This window comes from Nelumbo nucifera, chromosome 4 (genome assembly GCF_055504915.1).
Source record: "Nelumbo nucifera cultivar China Antique chromosome 4, China Antique-T2T, whole genome shotgun sequence".
Lineage (NCBI taxonomy): Eukaryota > Viridiplantae > Streptophyta > Magnoliopsida > Proteales > Nelumbonaceae > Nelumbo > Nelumbo nucifera.
The window spans coordinates 47325334-47346533 of NC_142652.1; the positions used below are offsets into that span (position 1 = coordinate 47325334).

The 21200-nt window shown below is 37.1% G+C and overlaps 1 protein-coding gene across 8 annotated transcripts in view; it reads left to right on the top strand.

Annotated features, from left to right (window-relative positions):
* The first annotated feature begins 251 nt into the window (after positions 1-251).
* The window catches only part of LOC104611811 (uncharacterized), a 62473-nt gene continuing 41524 nt past the window's right edge, over positions 252-21200 (top strand). For 2 of the 8 annotated variants that reach the window (XM_088903545.1, XM_088903543.1), the window contains exons 1-5: positions 252-679; positions 1295-1876; positions 3152-3251; positions 10416-10484; positions 15733-15850. In XM_088903545.1, the coding sequence (XP_088759671.1) occupies positions 1551-1876; positions 3152-3251; positions 10416-10484; positions 15733-15850 (613 nt within the window). In that variant the 5' untranslated portion in view covers positions 252-679; positions 1295-1550. Of the gene's footprint in view, positions 1877-3151; positions 3252-10415; positions 10485-15699; positions 15851-21200 lie in introns of all 8 variants that reach the window. The other 6 variants (XM_010279037.3, XM_010279039.3, XM_088903542.1 and 3 more) reach the window with 6 other exon arrangements.

Consider the following 21200-nt stretch of genomic DNA (forward strand, 5'->3'; position numbering starts at 1 on the left):
TACACTTTGAGTCAGACGCTTTTGGGTCCCACCCTTCTCATTAACCGCCATACTATGAGTTACGAATTGGGGTCATAACGGCCGTTATGCTGACCTATATGCCTATATCCCAATCCCACCTTTACTAAGTCGGCTAAGGGGGCATTTGGTGCCTAATTCCCGCTTTTGCTTTTTTTGCCGCGAAGGGGTGTTTCTGTAGTTTTCTTTTTGAAAACAATTGATGTTTTCTGGAGCTCCATTACAAAAGCAGTAAGGCTAGTAAGAGGGTTGAAACCAGTTGCAGAAACCATAGAGAGAGAGAGAAAGGAAACCAGAAAGGTAAGAGAAATAGAAAAAGAAAGAGAAGCGTAAAGCCACAAAGGCTCATTGGCTGATCTCACAACAAGAAAATGAATAAAAATAAATAAAATTAAAGAAAAGGAGGGAGAGAGAGGTCTCTCCACAATAATTGGCATCAAATGCTCATAGGGATTCGCACTGTTGCTGAATTCCAAGATCTGCACCACCTTCTCTCAATTATTTAAACCCTCGAACCTTTTCCGTCTCTGTTACCCGATTGGAGGAGATTTTCAGTATAAAGAAAGAAGAGAGAGAGTGGGGGCCGGAGGAAGTCGGAACAAAAGGAAAAGGTGAACCAACTAGGGTTTCGTCGGCAGACCGCAGAAAGTTGAATAGACAGGTAAGGGTTTCTTGGTCTGTTTTCCCCTCTCTCTCTCTCTTTCTTTCTCTCCCTCTCGAGACTACATTTGTGGGGATCAACTTGTTTAGTTTCAGACAGTTTTTGGTTCCAGGAAGGGAGAATTGAGGGGTTTGCAGATTTGGGTTTTCGGTTGGGGAGAGAGAATTAGGATTCTGAGGTTTGGGTTGGTGTTGGGGGGTGGTTTGGGTATATGTGGTGTTTGAAGGTGAAAGGTAGATAGTTTGAGTGGTTTTGAGGTGGACTTTGGGATTTGAATTTGGGGTTTTAAGTGTGAATTGGTTGATTTCAGATGGCTGTTAGAGCTTAGGTGTGAGTTAAGGAGTTATTTTTTTTATCGGGATTGAGAAGTCCTTGAGGTTGGAATTTGAAGAAGTGGGTTTTGAGATTTGGTGGATTCTATCTTGGCATTTTGGGAGTTTGGATGCAATTTTCTGGGGAGGAGGGTTTGCAGAATTCTTTGGGTGTTACTAGGGCTGAAATTCAGGGTCTTCCCTCGGATTAAGGTGTTTGTGATTAAGTTTTAGCAGCTGAGGTTTATATTTACATCATTTGAAGAGTTTTGGACTCTAATTTGCATTGGATTGTGCTCTGTAGGGACGGATTAGAAGTCCTTGTGTTCTAGCTCTGGGATACCAGTGAATATTGCACAGTACCTTTGGAACTCTAGAAGAAAGTCCAGGGTTTGGATTCTTTCGACTGCGGACTGATGCCTTTTTAAACAAGCCCTGGTGATTCTTGAATGTTTCAGGTCTTAACGTTGGGCTAATATTGGCTTTTGAGTTTGGATTTGGGGCAGTTGCAACATTGCTGGATTATGATGCTGTAGGGAGTTGGAGGTCTTGCGATAAAAATGGCGTCTGACCCAAACATGGGTTTTCACCAGGATGCAATTCTGGCATCTGCATTAAATTGCCATGCAATTTCGTTTAGCTCAGGTTCAATGAATAGCTCATCAGGGATGATTTCCCTAGGAAATTCTGCTGGGATAAACAGTACGACTGGGATGATATTGGCTGGTAATTCTAGCATGATAAATAACTCCTCCATGATAACTCCGGCCAGCAATTCCTCTGGTGCTCTTCTTCTTGATTCAGTGCCAGGGCTCAAGCATGATGTAGACTTGGCTGTTGAATGGACTCCTGAAGAACAGTCTAAATTGGAGGAAGGTCTTGTAAGGTAGGTAGAATGCTTCTTTTTTCTTTATCAAGCATTCTTTTTCTCTGTAATGCTGCTGTTGTTGAGGAACTACTTGTGATTACTTATTTCACTAGAAAGGGTTTTCCTGCCAAAGTACTGTTATAATTTGTTGTCAGCAATGCCTTTTTGTATTGATATGTTACTAGATCTTCTTGTGGTATGTGATGCCAAGACCTTTTTATAATTTACTGTGCTGATAAAAAAGATGGCAAGAAGCTTTTAATTGTGGGGCATCGGAAATCTCATTTAATCCATTTTATAAGTTATTTTTAGAATTTCAAGGACTGAGTAAATTTCTAACTCATTAAAAATTTTGAAATAAAGTCCTTGATAATACTGCATCAAAAGGTGATCCAATTGGAAGAATGCAAGGCACCAGATGACCACCCAAAGGGTGGCTCCCCATATATTACTTAAACCAACCTTTAAGAAAAAAAAAGTGCAACCACTTGGGGGAATCTGCACCACCATTTACCAAGAGTGGCTTAATTCATGAGAGCCATTTTCCTAAATCCAAAACTTCCAAGAGACTTTGGTTGGCTTACTGAAATCCATTTGTGAAGATGGAATTTCTCTTGATATCTCTATCAGAATTATCTTTGTATTTTCTGAAATCTTTTAGCTACAGAAAGTGTCCTTGGGACAGTACAATGATAAACTGGAATGCTAGTTATTCACTTTTCTATTAGGTTCCTCCCTTATCTTCCCTTATAGTAGTAATACAATACTTTTATTTACCTTTCAAAAAAAAAAAAAACAAACTTTTTAAGAGTAATTTGACCAGAAAATGAGAGGGAACACCTCTTCCATCCAGCTAATGCCCTATATATCCTCTGCACCACTAGTTGTGTACCCACTTCGAGAATTGTTAATTGCTTGCATAAAATCCAAGTGCAGGGAAATGGCCCAAACAAGTGGTCCAAAATATCAGCAGACAAGCACAAAGGATGGCTCATAATTCCCTATATTAAAATGGTTTTACTTTCTAAATTATCATTTGCCACTTCCTAATTAAAGTGCTATTACTTCTTGTCTGACGTCAAATATAATTTCCCCCCTTCTGACTCTAAGATTACTCTGTTCTAGTTAGGCTACAATGATTTTTCTGTCATCATTGCTGCAAGATGGTTGTGAATCTTGTTGATCATTTTGATGTGCAGCTCTAGTGTGATTTGTCAGTAGTGCCATGTTTACTTCACTGCCTCCTTTTTAATGTTACTGCTGCTTTTTGATTGTGCTTTGTGAAATTCTTAGATTTGCTGATGAACCAAGTATTATGAGGTACATCAAGATTGCAGCCACAATTCCTGACAAGACTGTGCGTGATGTTGCTTTAAGGTGCCGTTGGATGACGGTAATCTTTTTGACTTTTCTCAGGATTTGGTTTCCATAAATTTCATTTATGGAACATCGTTTCAATTTGGCTTTGTGTCTGCAAAAGATGCTTCACATGGGATCATGCTTTACATTTCTTTTTTGATGTTCTTACTTTTTACTTGAAATATTTTTTAATTAATACTATTTCTAAATGGCTATGTCCACCACGAGGTTTATTCATTGAGAGGTATGCTTGGAATTTGTCAGTCATTGAGTGATTGAGGTGGATTACTACATTTATAGCTATAAATCAATTTAATAGAGAGATCTGCATAGATAGTTCATTTTATTCTTTTTAGATGAGTCACATTTATCTAAATTTCAGTTTGTTAAGTAACCAAGTGATTATTGAGTCTTCCATAAGCCTGTGTGATCTTGACTCCTATTTACTAGGTGGGTGTTTGGCATCGATGGTGTTTTCTGAGAAAATGGCACCACGTAGGCACCACATCAGAGAAAACGGTGCTTCAAACAACACCCTCTTGTTTGGTACCGTTTTTCCAGAAAAAAAAACGTTGCTCCAGACTACACCTTGGAAATCGGGAAAGTGTGGTATAGAGCAACGCCAAATTCAATGTTTTCTGAGAAAATGATGCGTTGCTGCTAGCGGTGCAAATGCAATGATGTGGCATCATCTTGGACGTTGGATAATGTAGATCAATGTTGAAAACGTTGCTGCCAGCACTGGTACCAAACAAAACCAGTTCTGTTTTCTCAGAAAACACCTATGTGGCAGCACCGGTTCCAAACAAAAAATAAGCACTTACAACTCCACATGCCCAGCACCGTTTTTATGTGAAAACGGTGCGATGTTCCCAGCACCGATGCCAAACACCTACTAGATTTAGAAATTTGAGTTTATATCCGATCAATAGTCTCACAGAAAAGAAAAGAAAAAACAGCATGGGAAAGAAGAGAAGATAAGAGAATGTGAGAGAGAATTTGAAGGGAGAAGAAAAATAATTGTGTGAGTGCACATACTTCTATTAGTATTTGTACTTTTTGGTTACAAGAATCAATTGACTAGATTGCCCCGCCCTGTGGCCCCACCCCAAATTAGAAACATAAAACTAAAGTGGAATGAAGAATTAACCTTTCTTCTCTCTGCAAGGTGCCAATTGGCTGGTTGGTATGGTCTCCTGCTGGTTGTAGCAGAGATTTGGGATCAAATCCTGCCTGAACCTGGGTGGGAGGAGGTTTAGGGGATGGAATAACCCCTTGGAGCAAAAAAAAAAAAAAGAAACCCTTCTCTCTGCACTCCTCAAGTTGATCATATATGTCATGCTCAGTTTGCTAAATGCATTAAACGATTTTGGTCTTTGCAACTCTTTTTGGTCAAAAAGTCAGCCAATTGGTTTTTATCCTTTCATAGGTCAAACAACCTATCAAGAGTAACTTTTTTCTCAAAATAAGTGCCTATCCACTTTGACATGTTTTTAGTATGATCATGTTAATTTTTTGAGACTGTATTAATTGCAGCCTTCATGTTGCATTACAAACATGGTTTGCAATATCAATGAAATTTGGTGAATTTTTCCCAGAATCTCCCCATTTAGATAGGCAGTGACAAAAAATTTCCCAAGAATCTTTCCTAATATCTCTGATATTTTGCTGATGTCAGCAATATTTTTAGATTTCATTGACGAATTATACATTTATGGCTTAAAACTTTAGAATATTATTAGAAACTTTTTGATATTTCATTAAATTCATCATGATTTTTTAAATGATTCCTAAAAGAATATATGGGGATTTGGTGATTAGGCAATTGGATTATTATATGATTCACTTATTAAATCACTATAATTCAAAAGAAAAAATGAAGAAAAAGGCACACAACTACAAAAAAGGATTATCAATCTAACCTAAATGTAAGTAGCCAAAAAGGAAAAAATTTTAAATGGCAGGTAAATGACATATCTAATGAAGAGAACATGGCTAAAAGGCATAAAGTGGAAAAGAAACTATATCTCTCTAGGGGGTAGAATCACATTAATCAAGTCCACCTTAGTAAACCTACCGGTGTACTTTTTATTTACTTTCAAGTTACTTGCGAAGGTTGCAAGGCAATTTGAAAAACTTATGAGAGATTTTCTTTGGGAACCAGGTGACTCAAAAAGGGACCATCGAGCAAAGTGGGATGTAGTTTCTAGGAAGAGGGAGTAAGGGGGTTTAGACATTGGTAACATTAGGTTAAGAAATTTAGCTTTGCTAGAAAAGTGGTTGTGGAGGTTTCCCTTAGAGCTGGACAGATTGTGGCACTTTGTACTAGAAAGCATACATGGATTGGCAGCAAATAGATGGGACACTGGTGTCGACTCAAGGGCTTCTATTTTTCCTCTTTGGAAAGCCATTGCTGGAATTTTGCTTGCCTTTCAACTGTTCGTTAGGTATGATGCATGCTTAGGTAACAAAATTCTGTTTTGGGAGGATCTTTGGTGTGAGAACACTCCCCTAAAGGATAAGTTCCCTTCTTTGTATTCCCTTTCTTTAAATAAATTTAAGACTATTTCTTCTTGCCAAGGGTCTGAAGGTTCCTGGGATTTGGGCCCAAGGAGAGGTTTGAGAGATTCACAAGTGAGTTGTTTTCTTTGTTTTTTTTTTTTTTTTTTATTTGATAAGAGTCATATTCCATTAATTCAAAGATCGGTTACATGAAAATCCCCTTAGAGAGGCACGAGGTGCTGCATCTCCATACAAAAAACACAAACTACATAAAAAAGTGCATGATTGTTACAAAAGACACAAATTACAGTTGCGCCTAGAACAATGTTTCCCTGTTTGTCCCTTGTTTTGCCAAGACATCAGGAAATTCGTTATCTGATCTTCCAACCCACTGTACTGTTACAGACATATTCCTTGTCAGCCATTTGAATTTCTTTATCTCATTCTTGTAGTTCCACGTGACATTCTCCGGATTATTTAACCAGTTCACCACTGTCTTAGAGTCCCCTTCAACCAGAAGCTGCTCCACACCCATTTCTTTTGCAAGAGTTATTCCTTGTATTGCAGCTAACAACTCTGCCCGAATAGAGTTACCAACACCTAAAGGGCCAGAGTATAGTAAGACAATCTCTCTAGCCTCATTCCTTAGTACACCTCCCAAACTAGAGGGACCCGGGTTGCCCTGGCTACTTCCATCAAAATTCAGCTTCAAAGAACCGTGAGGAGGGGGGCCCCAACTTGTCATTACTTTTATCTTTGAGGAGGAACAACTTGCTCCTTATAACCAATCCCTCCAACAGTCAGTAAAGGAGAAATGATCAAACAAATACAAGTAAAGGAGAACAACAAGAGCAGCCATTATTTGGTTGATTTGGGAAGAAAGAAACAACATGATCTTCCAAGGGCAAGAAAAATACAAGGAAGCACTTGTTGAGGGAATTGCCATCAAAATTTTACACTGGCTGAAAATTTACAGCTCTTTAAGGATTTCTCTTATGATGATTTGCTTAGAGGATGGAGTGCCATAGCTACTTCCTCCGCCTATTCTCGTATATAGTGTAGGAGAGTTGGTCCCTTTCTTTGCAGGCTACAGTAAAGCTGAATTTTGATGGTAGTTCTCTAGGCAACCCAGGTCCTTCAGGCATAGGGGGAGTCTTCATAGATGAAAGGAAAGGTGCTGGCCCTCTTCTCAGATCCAATTGGGGTGGGAGGCTCACTAAGAGCAGAACTAAAGGCCCTACTACGAGGTCTTAGACTGGTAATCGGTTGGATGCAAGCAAGAAGTTTAGGAGCATGGCCTTTTAGGCAATGGCTAAGGGAAATTTTGTACTTAGCAAGGGAGTTAAGGGTACAATTTAATTGGGTAAGGTCAACAAATGGGATGGTTGATGCTCTAGCTAAGTAGGGAGTAAATAGGGGGGCTTTATTTTGGGCTTGCTTGCTACTAGTTTCTTTAGCCATCCTTCAGGTGGTGACCAAGGTTTAAAATGTCGATGTCGGTGGAAATGTCACTCGTCCAAATATAAGAAACATGTCAGAAATATCATATGAAAATATTGCAAAAATTATAAAAATGGTGGAAACATTGTAAAATATGCAAAAGATAGAATGACATTATATGAAATGATAAAAGAAGCATAGGCACACCCTTTTAAATTATAATCTTGTTCCAAATCACTAAATAAAGCTAAGAGGAAATTTACAACACATTGTATTTCCAAACATCAGTCTTACAGCCTGTTATCCCCATCTTATTATTCTTTCTTAGCCTCCATTTCTTCTTAGCTTATACCCAAGTCAGTTATAGAGGCCTTGTATAAGCCAGAATGGAGGGATGTTATGAGAACTGAAATAGAAGCACTTTGTAAAAATCATACTTGGGATATTGTGGATTTGCCTAATGGAAAGGAACCAGTGGGATGTAAGCGGGTGTTCACTATCGAGTATTATGCTGATGGCACCATTGAGAGGTATAAGGCTCGGGTAGTAGCCAAGGGTTGTACTTAGGTATATGGAGTTGATTATATGGAGATTTTCTCACCAGTTGCTAAAATGACCACAATGAGAGTTTTGTTATCCTTGACAGTGAGTTATGACTGGCCCTTATATCAATTTGATGTGAAGAACGCTTTCTTAAATGGAGACTTGACTAAAGAGGTTTATATGTCACTTCCACCGGGTATGTATGGTAAGGAAATGTAGGGCAAGGTATGCAAGTTGAAGAAATCTCTTTATGGCCTCAAGCAATCCCCACGAGTTTGGTTTGATAGATTCAGAGCTACACTTGTTGAGTTTGGCTATACATAGACACAGTCTTATCATACCTTGTTTGTGAAGAAGAGAGGCACTCAGGTTACCTGCTTCATTGTTTATGTTGATGATGTTGTCGTTACAGGGAGTGATACAGAGGAAGTTCAGGCACTCAAGACATGCCTTAACTTAGAATTTGCTTGGTCTAAAGATGGCATCTTCATCTCCCAATGGAAGTATGTGTTAGATCTTCTCATGGAGACTGGGAAACTTGGTGCCAAACCTATTTCTACACCTATTGATGCTAACCATAAACTCTCAGTTGATGATGGTGAGCTTTTGGTAGATAGGAGAGTGTTCTAGAGACTTTTGGGGAAGTTGCTATACCTTTGCATGACACGACCAAATATCTCATATGCTGTTAGTGTGATCAGTCAGTTTATGCATGCCCCTACAAACACACATATGGCTGCTGTAGAACGAGTTCTGTGTTACTTGAAGGGAACTCCGGGAAAGGGTATCCTCTTCTCTAAGCATGGACACATGAAGCTAGAGGCTTACACAGATGCTGATTGGGCTAGTAGTATTGATGATAGGAGATCTACATCGGGTTATTGTGTCTTGGTTGCAGGGAACATTGTCTCTTGGAGGAGTAAGAAACAGTCAGTAGTAGCTAGGTCTTTGGCTGAGGCAGAGTACAAGGCAATGGCACATGGAGTTTTAGAGTTGTTATGGCTCAGGTCACTTTTAGAGGAGATGGATATTACACATGATAAGTCCTTGATGCTTTATTGTGATAATCAGGCTGTGATCAACATAGCTCACAACCTAGTTCAGCATGATAGGACAAAACATATTGAAGTTGATTGGCACTTTATAAGAGAAATGGTAGCTTTCGGAGAAGTTTGCGTTCCTTTTATTGCCTCAGGGCAACAGTTAGCAAGCTGGGCATGACTAATATCAATGCTCAGCTTGAGGGGGAGTGTAGAGATAATGGGTTGAATGAGCCTTAGTTTTTTTTTTTTTTTTTTTTTTTCTCTTTAAGTTATGTTTATGACTTATGTTAGTAGGTAGTGGGCCTTAGTTATGGGCCTATTTTCTTGTTTTTATTGTTGTCTATAGTTATGGACGCCCTACTAAAGGGTGCTCATGTAATTATCCTTGTTTTTTACAACAAAAGAATAAAAGAGATCATTGGGGACTGAAGAGAGGTTTTAGAACAACTCTCTCTTCTTCTTCCTTTTCTTCCATCTTCTTCCTCCATCACTTCTCTCTCTTCAATCTCCTTCTTTTCTCCTATTTCTTTTCTTTTAATTCAGATTATTGTAGGTGTGATTTACAACTAGATCAAATTAAAATTCATAAACAAAACATATAAAACATATGCAAAGTGAAAATGTAAAACTAAAATTAAACATAACATATAAAACATATTCAAGCACTCAACAATTTGAGGACATGAAACTTTCGATCTCTTTATTTCTTTTCCAATCACATTACTCTAATTCTATGAGCCGCTTTTATCAAGCCCCTTGAGGCAAATGCAAATAAGTCTATGTTAGGGTCTTAAATTCTTAATCTGTGCTAAAAAATGGTTTTATAATTTAGTTTTAGTTCCTTATCAAATGTCTTGCCTTTGAGGCAAGTGCAAATAACCCAATTCAGCATTACAAGATGAAGCTTATTAAAGTGGATAGACTTCATTACAGACTAGGTGGTTTCAAGCAAAGTTTGTCTTTGTTGCTTCAGAGAATAAGCTAGTCGATATCTTCACAAAGGGAGCTCACAAGTCCAAGATGGACCATGGTATAAGCAAGCTGGGCATGGTTAACATCTATGCCCAGCTTGAGGGGGAGTGTTGAATAGCTTATATTGTTGCTCTTAAGGGTATTTTAGTCCGTTAGCTCATTTACTTTTCATGCTTTTATGTTGATGTTGGCCAGGTGCATATGTGACATTTCTTATGTAATTCAGTTGCTTGTATAAATAGAAAAAGGGAGCTGACACATCTCAAGTTCGATTGCTTACATGACTGATTTCTCTTCCTCTCTCTTCTTCTGCATCTGATTATTCTAGTAAAATTAAATCAGTTTTTATTGTTTTCCTGATAATTTCTGGACAAGTCCACTGTTCTTGAGAAAATTAGTTCAGTTTCTTTTGATAATTATGAATGCAAGCAATAATTGGAGACACATAAATACTTGTATTTAATGTCTATTGATATTAATATTTTATTAACAAAGTTTTAGCAAATCTTGTTTGTGGAAATGCATTCAGTAGGGTGGATTTGTTTCCATGTTAATGGCAAGTAAAGAATCCCACATAGTTGACCAATATTGGGTATCTGATGTACATCTACACATTCAAGACTTGAATTGTTTACTTATCCTACTGAGTTATAGTTATCTGTATAATAACATTTTTTTAGTAATATAATTATAAGCAGAAGAAGGAGAATGGTAAGCGAAGGAAACCTGAAGAACACTACATGGGAAAGAAGATAAAAGATAGGAAGGTAATTTTGTCTATCTTGAGAATTTCTGCAGTCAATATTTCTTGTTTCCTTACTGATCTTGTTAAAACAACTTTCTTTAAATAGTAATTTCTTGTGTACTACTTTAGCATATGAGTTCCAATGTGAGATTCAAAACTTGTTCATGTTACCTAATATATATTCTTTTCCTTTTCTGCTAATCTCTCTACAGCCCAACAACACCAAATACAGAATATCTAATCACAAATACCCCACAAACTTTAAGATAGTGTGTGAGAGATCTGCATTTTTTTTTTTTTTGGGTGGGGGATTGCAAACTGTATAGGTAGTACTGTAGTAGTAGTCTAGTAGGGAAAGGGCAAGGGGGTCATTCCCTCATGGGAATGGAATCTTTGTAGGGCTTATTGTAGTGGTGTATTTTTTTATAGGGAAGGGCTGAGGTGTCAGTTGTGGTTTGAGGTTATAGTTAGTTCTATAGCACTCGAGATTGGCTTTGATTTGAGTTGGACCTGTGTTTGCTGAGTAACTTTTGCTCATGATGTTCTGATTTTACTTCTTGTTTTTTACCTTTCTGTATATGTTGTCTTATGTACGTTTTTAGTGATTTGGGAGGTCTTCAGGATTTTTGACTGAATTAACGTCCTTGTAATTTTGTTTAAAATATGCGGTTTTCTTCCCTGAGGTTTTGCATTGGTTCTCCCTCCCTTGGGGAAGTGTATGATAGTACACTTTTTTTATTCGCTTTTATTATTTCTAATGAATTTTCCATTATAAATTGATAAAGTGTATCTTTATGGTTTCCAAGAGGTTGTTTTGAGAAGTTGCGTTCTTGGTTGGCTATCCCATAAACAGCCCACCTTGGAAACACTTGTAAATCATTCCTTTTAATAATCACAAAAAGAAAAACATGGTTTTTTCATCATTATAAATGAACAAATTCATTTATGTTGATTATAAAGAAATGAAAGTGGATGGCAAATAGCAGAGAAAGTAAATGAAAAATTGTAAGAGAAGAAGAAAGAACTGGTGTTGAGAGGGTCAAAATTGTTGGGCAGTCAGCCTTTTTTTTTAATTAAATAACTCTAGTTTCCCAAATGTAGATGAAAAACACAACTTTTTTTATTGACTACCTGTTTTACCAAAATAATAAAGATACTGAATAACTCTAAATTCCCTCTCAAACAGCATAGTCATAGATATTGAGTATGCTCAGCTTGACACATAAACCATCGACTTTGGGCTTAGCCACTTCTTTTGTGAGAACATTTACAAACTTTTTGGCTTCAAATAATTCATTGACACTTAAACCGAAATGAATTTTTCTCTGAAGAAATGGTGGCCAACCTCTATATGCTTGGCTTGGTAATGTTGGACCTTATAATATGCAAGGTTCAAAGTATCGAGGCACCTGATACACACGGACTTGCATATCGGGTGTTCTCCCAAAATTTTACAAGGGGTCTGTCTTAGGCCTGGCTATCCTCTAAAAATGGTCAATGGTTGTAACACCTATTACTTAGCAGATCGGGGTGCTACTGGAGTCTGGAATGATACGATATGCCCGATATGCCCTGATACATTGTGATATTTTGAACCTTGGTTGTATGGTTGCATAGGCTTTTCAAAATCAATTCCCAGTCCTCCTAAAAAGGGTTTTCAATCACAATAATTTTGAGACAACGTGAGCCACATAGCTCTATGCTTAGCCTCCAAACTTGATCTAGCATTGGTTTGAGTCCTACTAGGAGTATTGAGTCTAACCGTTTGAGTCCTAAGACTATTATGAGTCTAACAGTTTGACTCCTAGGACTATTATGAGTTTAGAGTCTATAAATATGTATGGACATTTTACACAAAAGCAATGAAGTTTATTGAGTTTTCTTCAGCTATGCTAGTTATGGTGAGTGATTCTCATGCCCTAGAGTGATTCTTGGCACCCTGTGAGTGATTCCAGGTATTTTCTCTCTTCTTTCTCTCCTTATTTTTTTTTTCTTATTCCTTCAATAAGCCATTGCAACCATCAACATCCATAAAATTCTGATCCAAGAAGACCATTCAACATTCGCTAAGGACTAGAACCGAGCTGGTCCTACATCACTACTCCATGACATTAGATTGTCACCCACAAAGGCACACTAACCTGGTGTAAATATCTATCACCAATATTTATCAGTAAACTCATCCAACTTCAAGTGACCATGGTTTCCTTACCAGATTCCCTTACCAGTAGTATATTTCAGATATCTAAGGAAGGATCCTTTTAACTGCTTCTAGATGGGGTAGGTGTGTCTGGTGCATATACTGACTGAAAGCACTCACAACATATGAGATATCTGGACAAGTTAGACACAAATACAACAACCAACCAACCAATTTTTGGTATTTGTCCCTTGACCTCTTGTAAGCCTCCTTTACAAACATTCAACTTATGGTTGAGATCAATAGGAGTAACATTTGGTTCAACTCCCAACTTACCAGAATTCTTTAGGTGATCTAACACATTTTCATTGAGATATGTAGATACCCTTTTAGGACTGAGCTACCTCTATGCCTAGAAAAGGCACAAGTAACTTAGTATCTTTATTTTAAATTCAGTAGAAAGAAATTTTTTCAATTGGCATCTATAAAATAATTCTTTAATTGTCTGATTTTATTTGGATTTTTCCCTGTAACCACAGTATCATCCATGTAGACCATTAGTATAAGCAAGTATCGTAATCTATTTTTGGAGAGAGTGTGATTAGCCAATCTGCTATATTGCCCTGTGTAACCTTTTGAACCATGCTCTTAGTGGCTATTCAGCATATAACCTTCCTCCTAACGATCTTCATTCAGGAAGGTATTTTTGACATCTCAATGATATAATGGTGAAAAAAAAAGAGGAACAAGAGATACCAACATCCTAACTGATGCAACACATGCACTTGGTTAGATCAATTCGAGTCTCTTTGGAACCCAAAGAGAAGGTAACAGGTTTGAAGAGAAGGAAGAAATGATATGAGGCCTCATTCTCGTCTTTAAGGAAATATATGGGAGAGCAATTGGCAAAAATAAAGGGTGGGTCTGCTTAAGATAAATATTTTATTGAATATGTGGGAGTCTTGGGTTGTTTGAAATTACTATTTATGGTAACTACCAGACTTATTATTTATGGTAAATCTCATAAATACTTTTTTAGTGAACTCACGGTTTACTATTACTTGAGAAATGAATTTAGAGAGGTTGTATTTTTTTAACTTGGGTCCTTTGGAGATTGGGGACTCTACTATGGCAGAATTACTAGCTGCCCTACAAGGGGTGTAGTTTGCAAGTGGGTGGTGAGGAGATAGGTAAATGCATTGGCTGATTGGTTAGCCAAGCAAGGGCAAGTAGGGAGCATTTGTTTTGGGCTCAGTTGTAATTTGATATTTACTCCTATAATCTGTTTGGGAGAGGCCACAGCTTGTGCCTCTCCAAGGGATGTATAAGTTTGAATCTCCGATTTATTAAAAATTTCCATTATTCATATAAAAATTGATGTCTTTAAATTTAGTTTTAGTGGGATTAAGAAAGTGTTATTAGAGTTGTTTAGGAGTTGGAGTCCTTATTTAAGTGTCATTGTGAGTTAGTTATGGATTTGTTGTAGTTTTAAAACAATTAGAAGTTGTTTTGTGTCAAAAAGGACGTCCAAATTCATAAGTTGAGTCTATAATAGTCATTATAATTGGAGTTGAAGGAGAGTTGATTTGATGAAATAAAGTTTGGTTTGGTGAATTCTGGTTGTTGCCAAAAATTCTCCTCTCCTCTCCTCTCTTCTCTCTCTCTCTCTCTCTCTCTCTCTCTCTCTCTCTCTCTCTCTCTCTCTCTCTCTTCTAAAGACTCTGTCTTGTTGCTGATTACCCTAACAGCAAGAGTTCTTCTCTCTCTTTGATTTCTTGCTCATTCCTTGGTGGATAGCAAGCATTCTACTTGCTTTTCCATCCATATTCTTCATATCTAATCACCCACAACCCTTCATTCACCCCACAAAGCCCCACCACCACCAGATCCTAAATTAATAGGACCCCTACTCTGTCCTACATCACTAACTGAATTCATTTTGGTTCCTAAGTGTTACTCTGAAACTAGCTTTCTACAGTTAGGGAGAGTCCTAGAACTACACCCTTGATGGCTTGTACATTACTGGTTCTGTTTGTTCAGTGTCACCAAGTAACAAGGAGAGAAAAAAATGGAAGTTGAAAACGGAGGCAAGAAGCCTGCAAATCCTCCCTTCCTGTTCTCCCTGCCCCCATTTCAAGGAATATTACAGATAATCAACTGAAAAAAAACCTTCACCACCTGCTAGACATATGAATCAAGCCTTCAAAGCCTAAGATTTTAGCAGAGGAATATAAAAAAATCTAGTCATATTGAAAAGGGAATTGCTCCCAATATGAACGCTCTGCTTCCAAATGGGAAGATCCTTGACTATTTTCATCATGCCCCTGCCCTCCTTTTCTGATGCTTCTTCAGCTGGAATATCTTTGATTCTCTTATCCTCAGATTCCAGACCTCTTGAGATTTGAAATCCTTGTTATACTGTATTCCTAACCAGCTCCAGTTCCTTCACTTATCCCTTACTGTGCCAATGAAGCTTCAACTTTAAGCTAGTATTTACTGCTGAATCCATTAGATTATTTATATTTTGGGTTTGTTTACAAGGGTTATTTTCATTTTATTAATTACTATCCAAGTTACAAGTAGCATGATTTAATTTGATTTTCTTTGCAAATATGAAGGAATAACGTCGCAAGAAACAGAAAAAAGATGATTGTCCATAGAAAAGTAGTTACGTTACATTTTAATGCTCAATACTCCCTAGTGCTTTTGCAAATGATCCTAGGAAAACAAATTATGTCCTGATGGCCAGAAACAGTTATGGGGACTACAGATGCCTATTTTTATGATTATTATTGATTAAAAAAAGATGCATATTTTTATGATTCATAGTGTCTACCTGTCTGCAAACTGTAAATTTTGCAGTAGTCATGCATTCCGACTGGTAGTTCTGAGGGTAATATTGCTTAAATTCTTACTGTACTTAATAAATTATAAAAAAAATTCTTACTGTACTTGATAGAATCCTTCATGGGTTATAATTTTCTAGGAAGGGTTTATGTGTTCTTTCAAACATTCCAAACTTTGTTTTTTATTGTCATTATAGGTTTTCTCTTTTTAGTTGTTAAATTGTCAACATTTAGGATGCTATCATATATAGGTACCAGAAATTCTTATGGTGATGCTTCTTCAGGAAAAATTGGCAGAATCTTCCTCGAAGGCAATTTTATCTCAAGCTCCACCACTAAATGTAGCTGCTTATTCTCATGTGATGCCTCATATTGACTATCATGATCGGATATCTTGTGAAGGTTGGTTGGTTGTGTTTTCTTTTCAAGTAATCTTTACTTGTGATTATCATTTTTGCTTTACCAATGTGAAATTGGAAATTTCATTAATAGTAATCTTACTAGAGAATAATCTCCATACTAAGTACAGGGCCAGTCTTCTGATATTTATTTATTTATTTAATTCTAATAAATTTTGTCTGACACCCATTTTCTATGTTGTAAATTTAGGTTATTATTTTATTTATTTTTTATGTATTGATTTGTTATTTAATTTAAGAGATTGAATCAAGTTTTATTTTTAAATTATACCCCATTTTATATGGATCTTATGTCATTTGAAATTAGTTTTGTTTTTGTTTTTTTCTTTTTAGTGGAGGTAACTATCACTAAAATTTTTGGAGGTAACTACCATTTGAATGGGTAGACGCATGTTGAAATAAAGCTTTTGTTTGAGAGTGGGAATAACCAGTAACCACTTTTGAGATATTATTTCTTGAGAAAATAAGATGCCACTTGTGTGAGGGAGAAACTCTCTAGTCCGAGGGGCTTTGCTTTTAATATATTTATTTATTTATATTATGCCAAGCTCTTGAAGCAGGAAAGGCATTGGGGAATTCCCCAACCAAAAACCTGTAGGACTTTAATGAGAAGTTGCCACTATTTTCACCAATCCACCTTCTAGTCCTGAGAGCCCAATTGAGGAGAGTGGAACCACAGTACCTAGAGGATTTCCATCAACTGATCTGACTTCCAATCATTCAAGTTTCTTCTGAATGATGAGAACAAATTGACTGCAAGATTAGCAAGAGAATTGCAGTCTCTAACCGGCACCTCTCTGTCCTAGGTAGCTATGAATGAGGCTGGAAAGATCTCCATCAGAGATTGCTGCCTCCGGCAACATATATCCAACCAGAAATTGGTTCTTCTACCATCTGCAATTTTTACTCTAAGCCCCTGTGAGAAAGCTGAATATGCCTTTCCAAACTGAAGTACCATTTGATTGAGTGGCAGGAGTTAGAATGAGGCATTTGAGTAATTAGTTATTAAATTGTTTTAACATTTATTTAATAAAAACTAATAATTAAATTAATTAATATAATTATTAAATAATTTACATTTATGAATTGTTTTAATTAATTAATTAGTCATTTAGTAATAAGTTTATAAGTTTTGATTAAATTATTTTAATAATTAATTAAATTAATTAATAATTAATAATTAATGATTAAAATAATTATTTTAATTATTAAAAAGTAATTAGATGAAATATTGAAATGATTGTTATTAAAATAATTAGTTTAATAATTTATTAGTAAATAAATGAAAATAATTAATTTTTTTGAAGAAATGTAAAATATAATGTATTAAATTAAAATAATTAATTACTGTAATAATTAAAATACTACATGATATATAAATAAGAAAATTATGAAATGATTAAAATAATAAGAAAATAATTGAAGAGTATTTAAAAGACCAAATAATAATTTTCTTTTGTTATTATGTTTTTCACATTTTTTATATTATAATAATACTCTTAATTTATATTAACCATATCTATAAGTTGGTGGTACTTGTACCCCCCTCCCCATTGGTCACCTGAACGGGTACCTACTTGTACGAAATACAGGTGTTGCTGTGAAATCCTACTTGTACGAAATACAGGTGTTGCTGTGAAATATAAGGAAAAAATGGGAATCTGATCATAATTATGTTGAATGATGGGGAGCTTGTACGATTTCAGAGCGTTCAGCCTTATGGGCAAGAACACTCTGAAATCTTAAAAATTGGTAAAGGTGGTTTTAAGTGGTAAGCATTAAGAGAAAATGAAATGGGCCTTAAACAATGTTAAAGATGTCAACTGTGTTGTGTCACTTAATCACTGATTCACATTTTTTGCTAAATGGTGCAGTTTCTGCACCATAGATTTTGCTTTTTTTTTGTTTTTTTAATGAGTAACTCAGATTCCTAGTTATATGTGAACTTCAGTGGAATTTCTCAAAGATTTTCAGCAGGTTATGCTTTTAGAAATGCCAGCAAGTGCAATATTTGAAAAGTTTCATGGTAAACCCATCATGACAGGGTCCTTTGTCCCCTTCCATTTCAAAGATGACCTAAATAAATCTCCTCCTTAGAAAATTCCTTCTCCAGGTCTGAACTTTGCAGATTGGTAGTGTACCAGGCAATCAAAATGGATGCCCTCAAACTTTAGCTTACTAACCCATTTTCTTGGTGCAATTCTTCAAAGAAGACACTATGCTGCCTTGAATTCTGTTTTCATCTTGAAGCAAGTAACCATTAATTTCTACTTTTGGGATGGTGTTCTCCCTTCTTCTAGCATTGGCTATCTTCTGAAAATAGGCTTTGTTCTGGTCTCCTGCTTTTCACCAAATGGCTCTAGATCCCTACCTCTACTTGATTTTGGAAAACCAGCTTTTCATAATGTTGCTTTTGTAGCCAGTCTTTCCTTTCTTCTACATTCAGGTATCCAGACTCTTTAAATCTAACTAAGCTCATTAGGTATCTAGACTCTTTAAGTCTATCCAGAGACAGAAGATTGAACAAGAACTCCTAAATGTGTCCCTGTTTCATTCTTTGTTTTTTTTTTTTTTTTTTTTTTTTTCCTTCAAGCCGATCATGTTCTTGCTCATTACGTAACTTGCTGTCCCATCCACTTCCAAAAAGTTCCACCTATTCCCGACAGATGCTTGAATATCAAGGACTTAGGTTTGGATACTCTCCTTCTACAGTTAGGTAATATTGGCATTGATCCGAGGCTAATTGAGGGAGAGTTTCTTAATGTACATTTGGGAATTATCCTCCCATTGCCAATAAGTTTAGAATCTGTCTAGTTTGAAAAGGGTGGGGGATTCCTGGTTATTAGTCCAGGTGAAATCTGCACTGACATAGGGAGATCAATTAACTCCTGCCTGTCCATCAAGTCAGTAATTTGCATCTTTCCCTAATCCAATCTTTGCCCCCTGCTCCTTTCATAGATGGACCTCACCACATTGAAGTCTCCCCCTATTACCCAGAGCAGATTGCAATATCTCTCTTAAATCTCCTTTAGTTCTTCCCACATTAAATTTCTTTCACCATTACCATGCGGCCCGTAAACATGGACACCAGCCACTGAAAACCATCTTCACCAGTCATATGCTCAAATAAGGAATAATGCCCTATTTCTTTATTAGTTACTAAGAACATAGTAGGGTCCCAAATCATTGCAACATTCCAGACCAATAGTTCTTCTCCTCGAGTTTAGGCCCTCACATTCCATGTCATAAGTTTTATGCTTACCATCATAACCTTCCTGACCAATAGTTTTTTCCCCTTATCTTTTCTTCCCTTCCCTTTTCTTTTCTTTTCTTTCCTTTGCTCTTTTTTTCTTCTCTTTCTTTTTCTTTCCCTTCCCTTTCCTTTCCTTTCCTTTCCTTTCCTTTTTTTCTTTCTTCTTTCTTTTTTCTGTCTTTTTATATAAGATGTGCATGAGGCGTACGCCTCTAGCACGCCTCATGAAAAAAGCGCATGAGGCGTACACCTCTTGCACCTGAGGTGTACGCCTCAGAGGTGTCAACGCCTCTGGCATACGCCTTAGGGCATTTTGGGAGTGCCTCGCCTGGAGGCCTCCAGGCATATGCCTCCCATGTCTTTTAAAACACTGATCCTAACCACCTTTTCCAGCCTGAACAACTCTTCGATAGGAGAGCAATAGCAATAGTGAGGCATACACCTCAGAGGTGTCAGCGCCTCTGGCATATGCCTTAGGGTGTTTTGGGAGTGCCTCGCCTGGAGGCCTCCAGGCGTACGCCTCACATACCTTTTAAAACACTGATCCTAACCACCTTTTCCAGCCTGAACAACTCTCTGACAAGAGAGTTTAGGAATAAGAATGGAAGGGTTATCAGGTTATTCTCATATCCAATTTGTGTGGGAGACTCATTAAGAGCTGGGGTTCTGGCTGTCATGGAAGATGTGCAAAAGGCAAAGGATATGAATGTGAGCAAGCTGATTATAGAAGGAGATTCAAAGCTGGTTGTGGATTAGTTGAAAAAGGAAGTGGCTTTTGGATTTTCAATGGTGAGATAAAGAAATTTAAGTGGTTGACACAAAACCTGGAAGCTGAGTTCAGCTGGGTTAAAAGGACTGTTAATGCTTTTGTGGATGTACTAGCAAAACAAGGGGTAGGAAGAAACCAAATGTTTTGGGTACAATTGTAATCTGTACTATGCTTATAATTCTGGTGAGGAGAGGTAAGAAAGGTTACCTCTCCTCTGTTGTGTAATTTTCCTTTAATTTAATGAAATTCTGTTATTGATAAAAAAAAGGAGAGCAATAGTTTGAGACAAGGTTCAAAATTTTGATACGATACGCCCCGTATCGGGTGTATCATATTGTATCTTTGGGGTTCCAATACACCTGTTTATAGGTGTTTCGGGACCCCCTCTTTTTTTAATAAAAAATATGCTATTATACCTCCCCAAAAGCCAAATTTTGAAAAAAAAACTAAAAAGAAAATTATAAAAGCATGTGTTTCTAAGTACTGATACGCCTCTGCCGACACGGGCGTATCGATACTTTTGACCTTGGTTTGAGATTCCTACTTTATATCCAAGGAACTCACCAAACAGGGGCAGGTTTGACAACATCTAGATAGAGGGTTCACTTTTACCGGTCTTGTTACAGACAATAATCACTTTGCATGTGGCCATTACTGCCCTAGAGTTGCCACAATGAAAGCTATTTGTTAGTGGTGTTAGTGAAGGGGTATTTCAGTCTTTGTACTTGTTGAGAATGCTGATGTGTACTGTTATGTTAGTTCGAGTGCCTCTTACTTAAAGAAGGGCACTCAAGTCTTTTTCAATAAGTCAATAATATAATAATAGGTCTGGCCGAATCAAGGGATTAACTTTTTTCCCTAATTCGAACCAGCCTTTCTCTCTTTTCTCTCTTCTCTCTTTTCTTCTTTCCTCTCCTACTTCTTGCTGTCTACTTTACTCTACAGTCAACGAACAAGACAGAATTCTATGGCAGGTCAAACTTCAACATGGTATCAGAGCTAGGTTCACCAAATCAGACTTGCTAGAATTCTGCCTTCTGCGCATTCGAATTAGGGTTTCACTTGGGGTTCTCAGTTGTGAGTTGGAGACTGGGAAAAGGGCTGAAAAGGAGTGATCGCCCTCTTCCCTAGGAGGTCTCTATGCCTCCGATTGTGTCGTTGGTGATTGGTTGCTGTGGTTTCTAAGCCCTAGTTAGGGCTGGTACGTGTGGTGCAGTGGTGTCTCAGCCCTTCGTATGGTTGGCCTTCAGGCGATGAGGTAAAGTTTTTTTTATATATTTTTTTTGTTATGGAATACATGAGAGGTGTAGT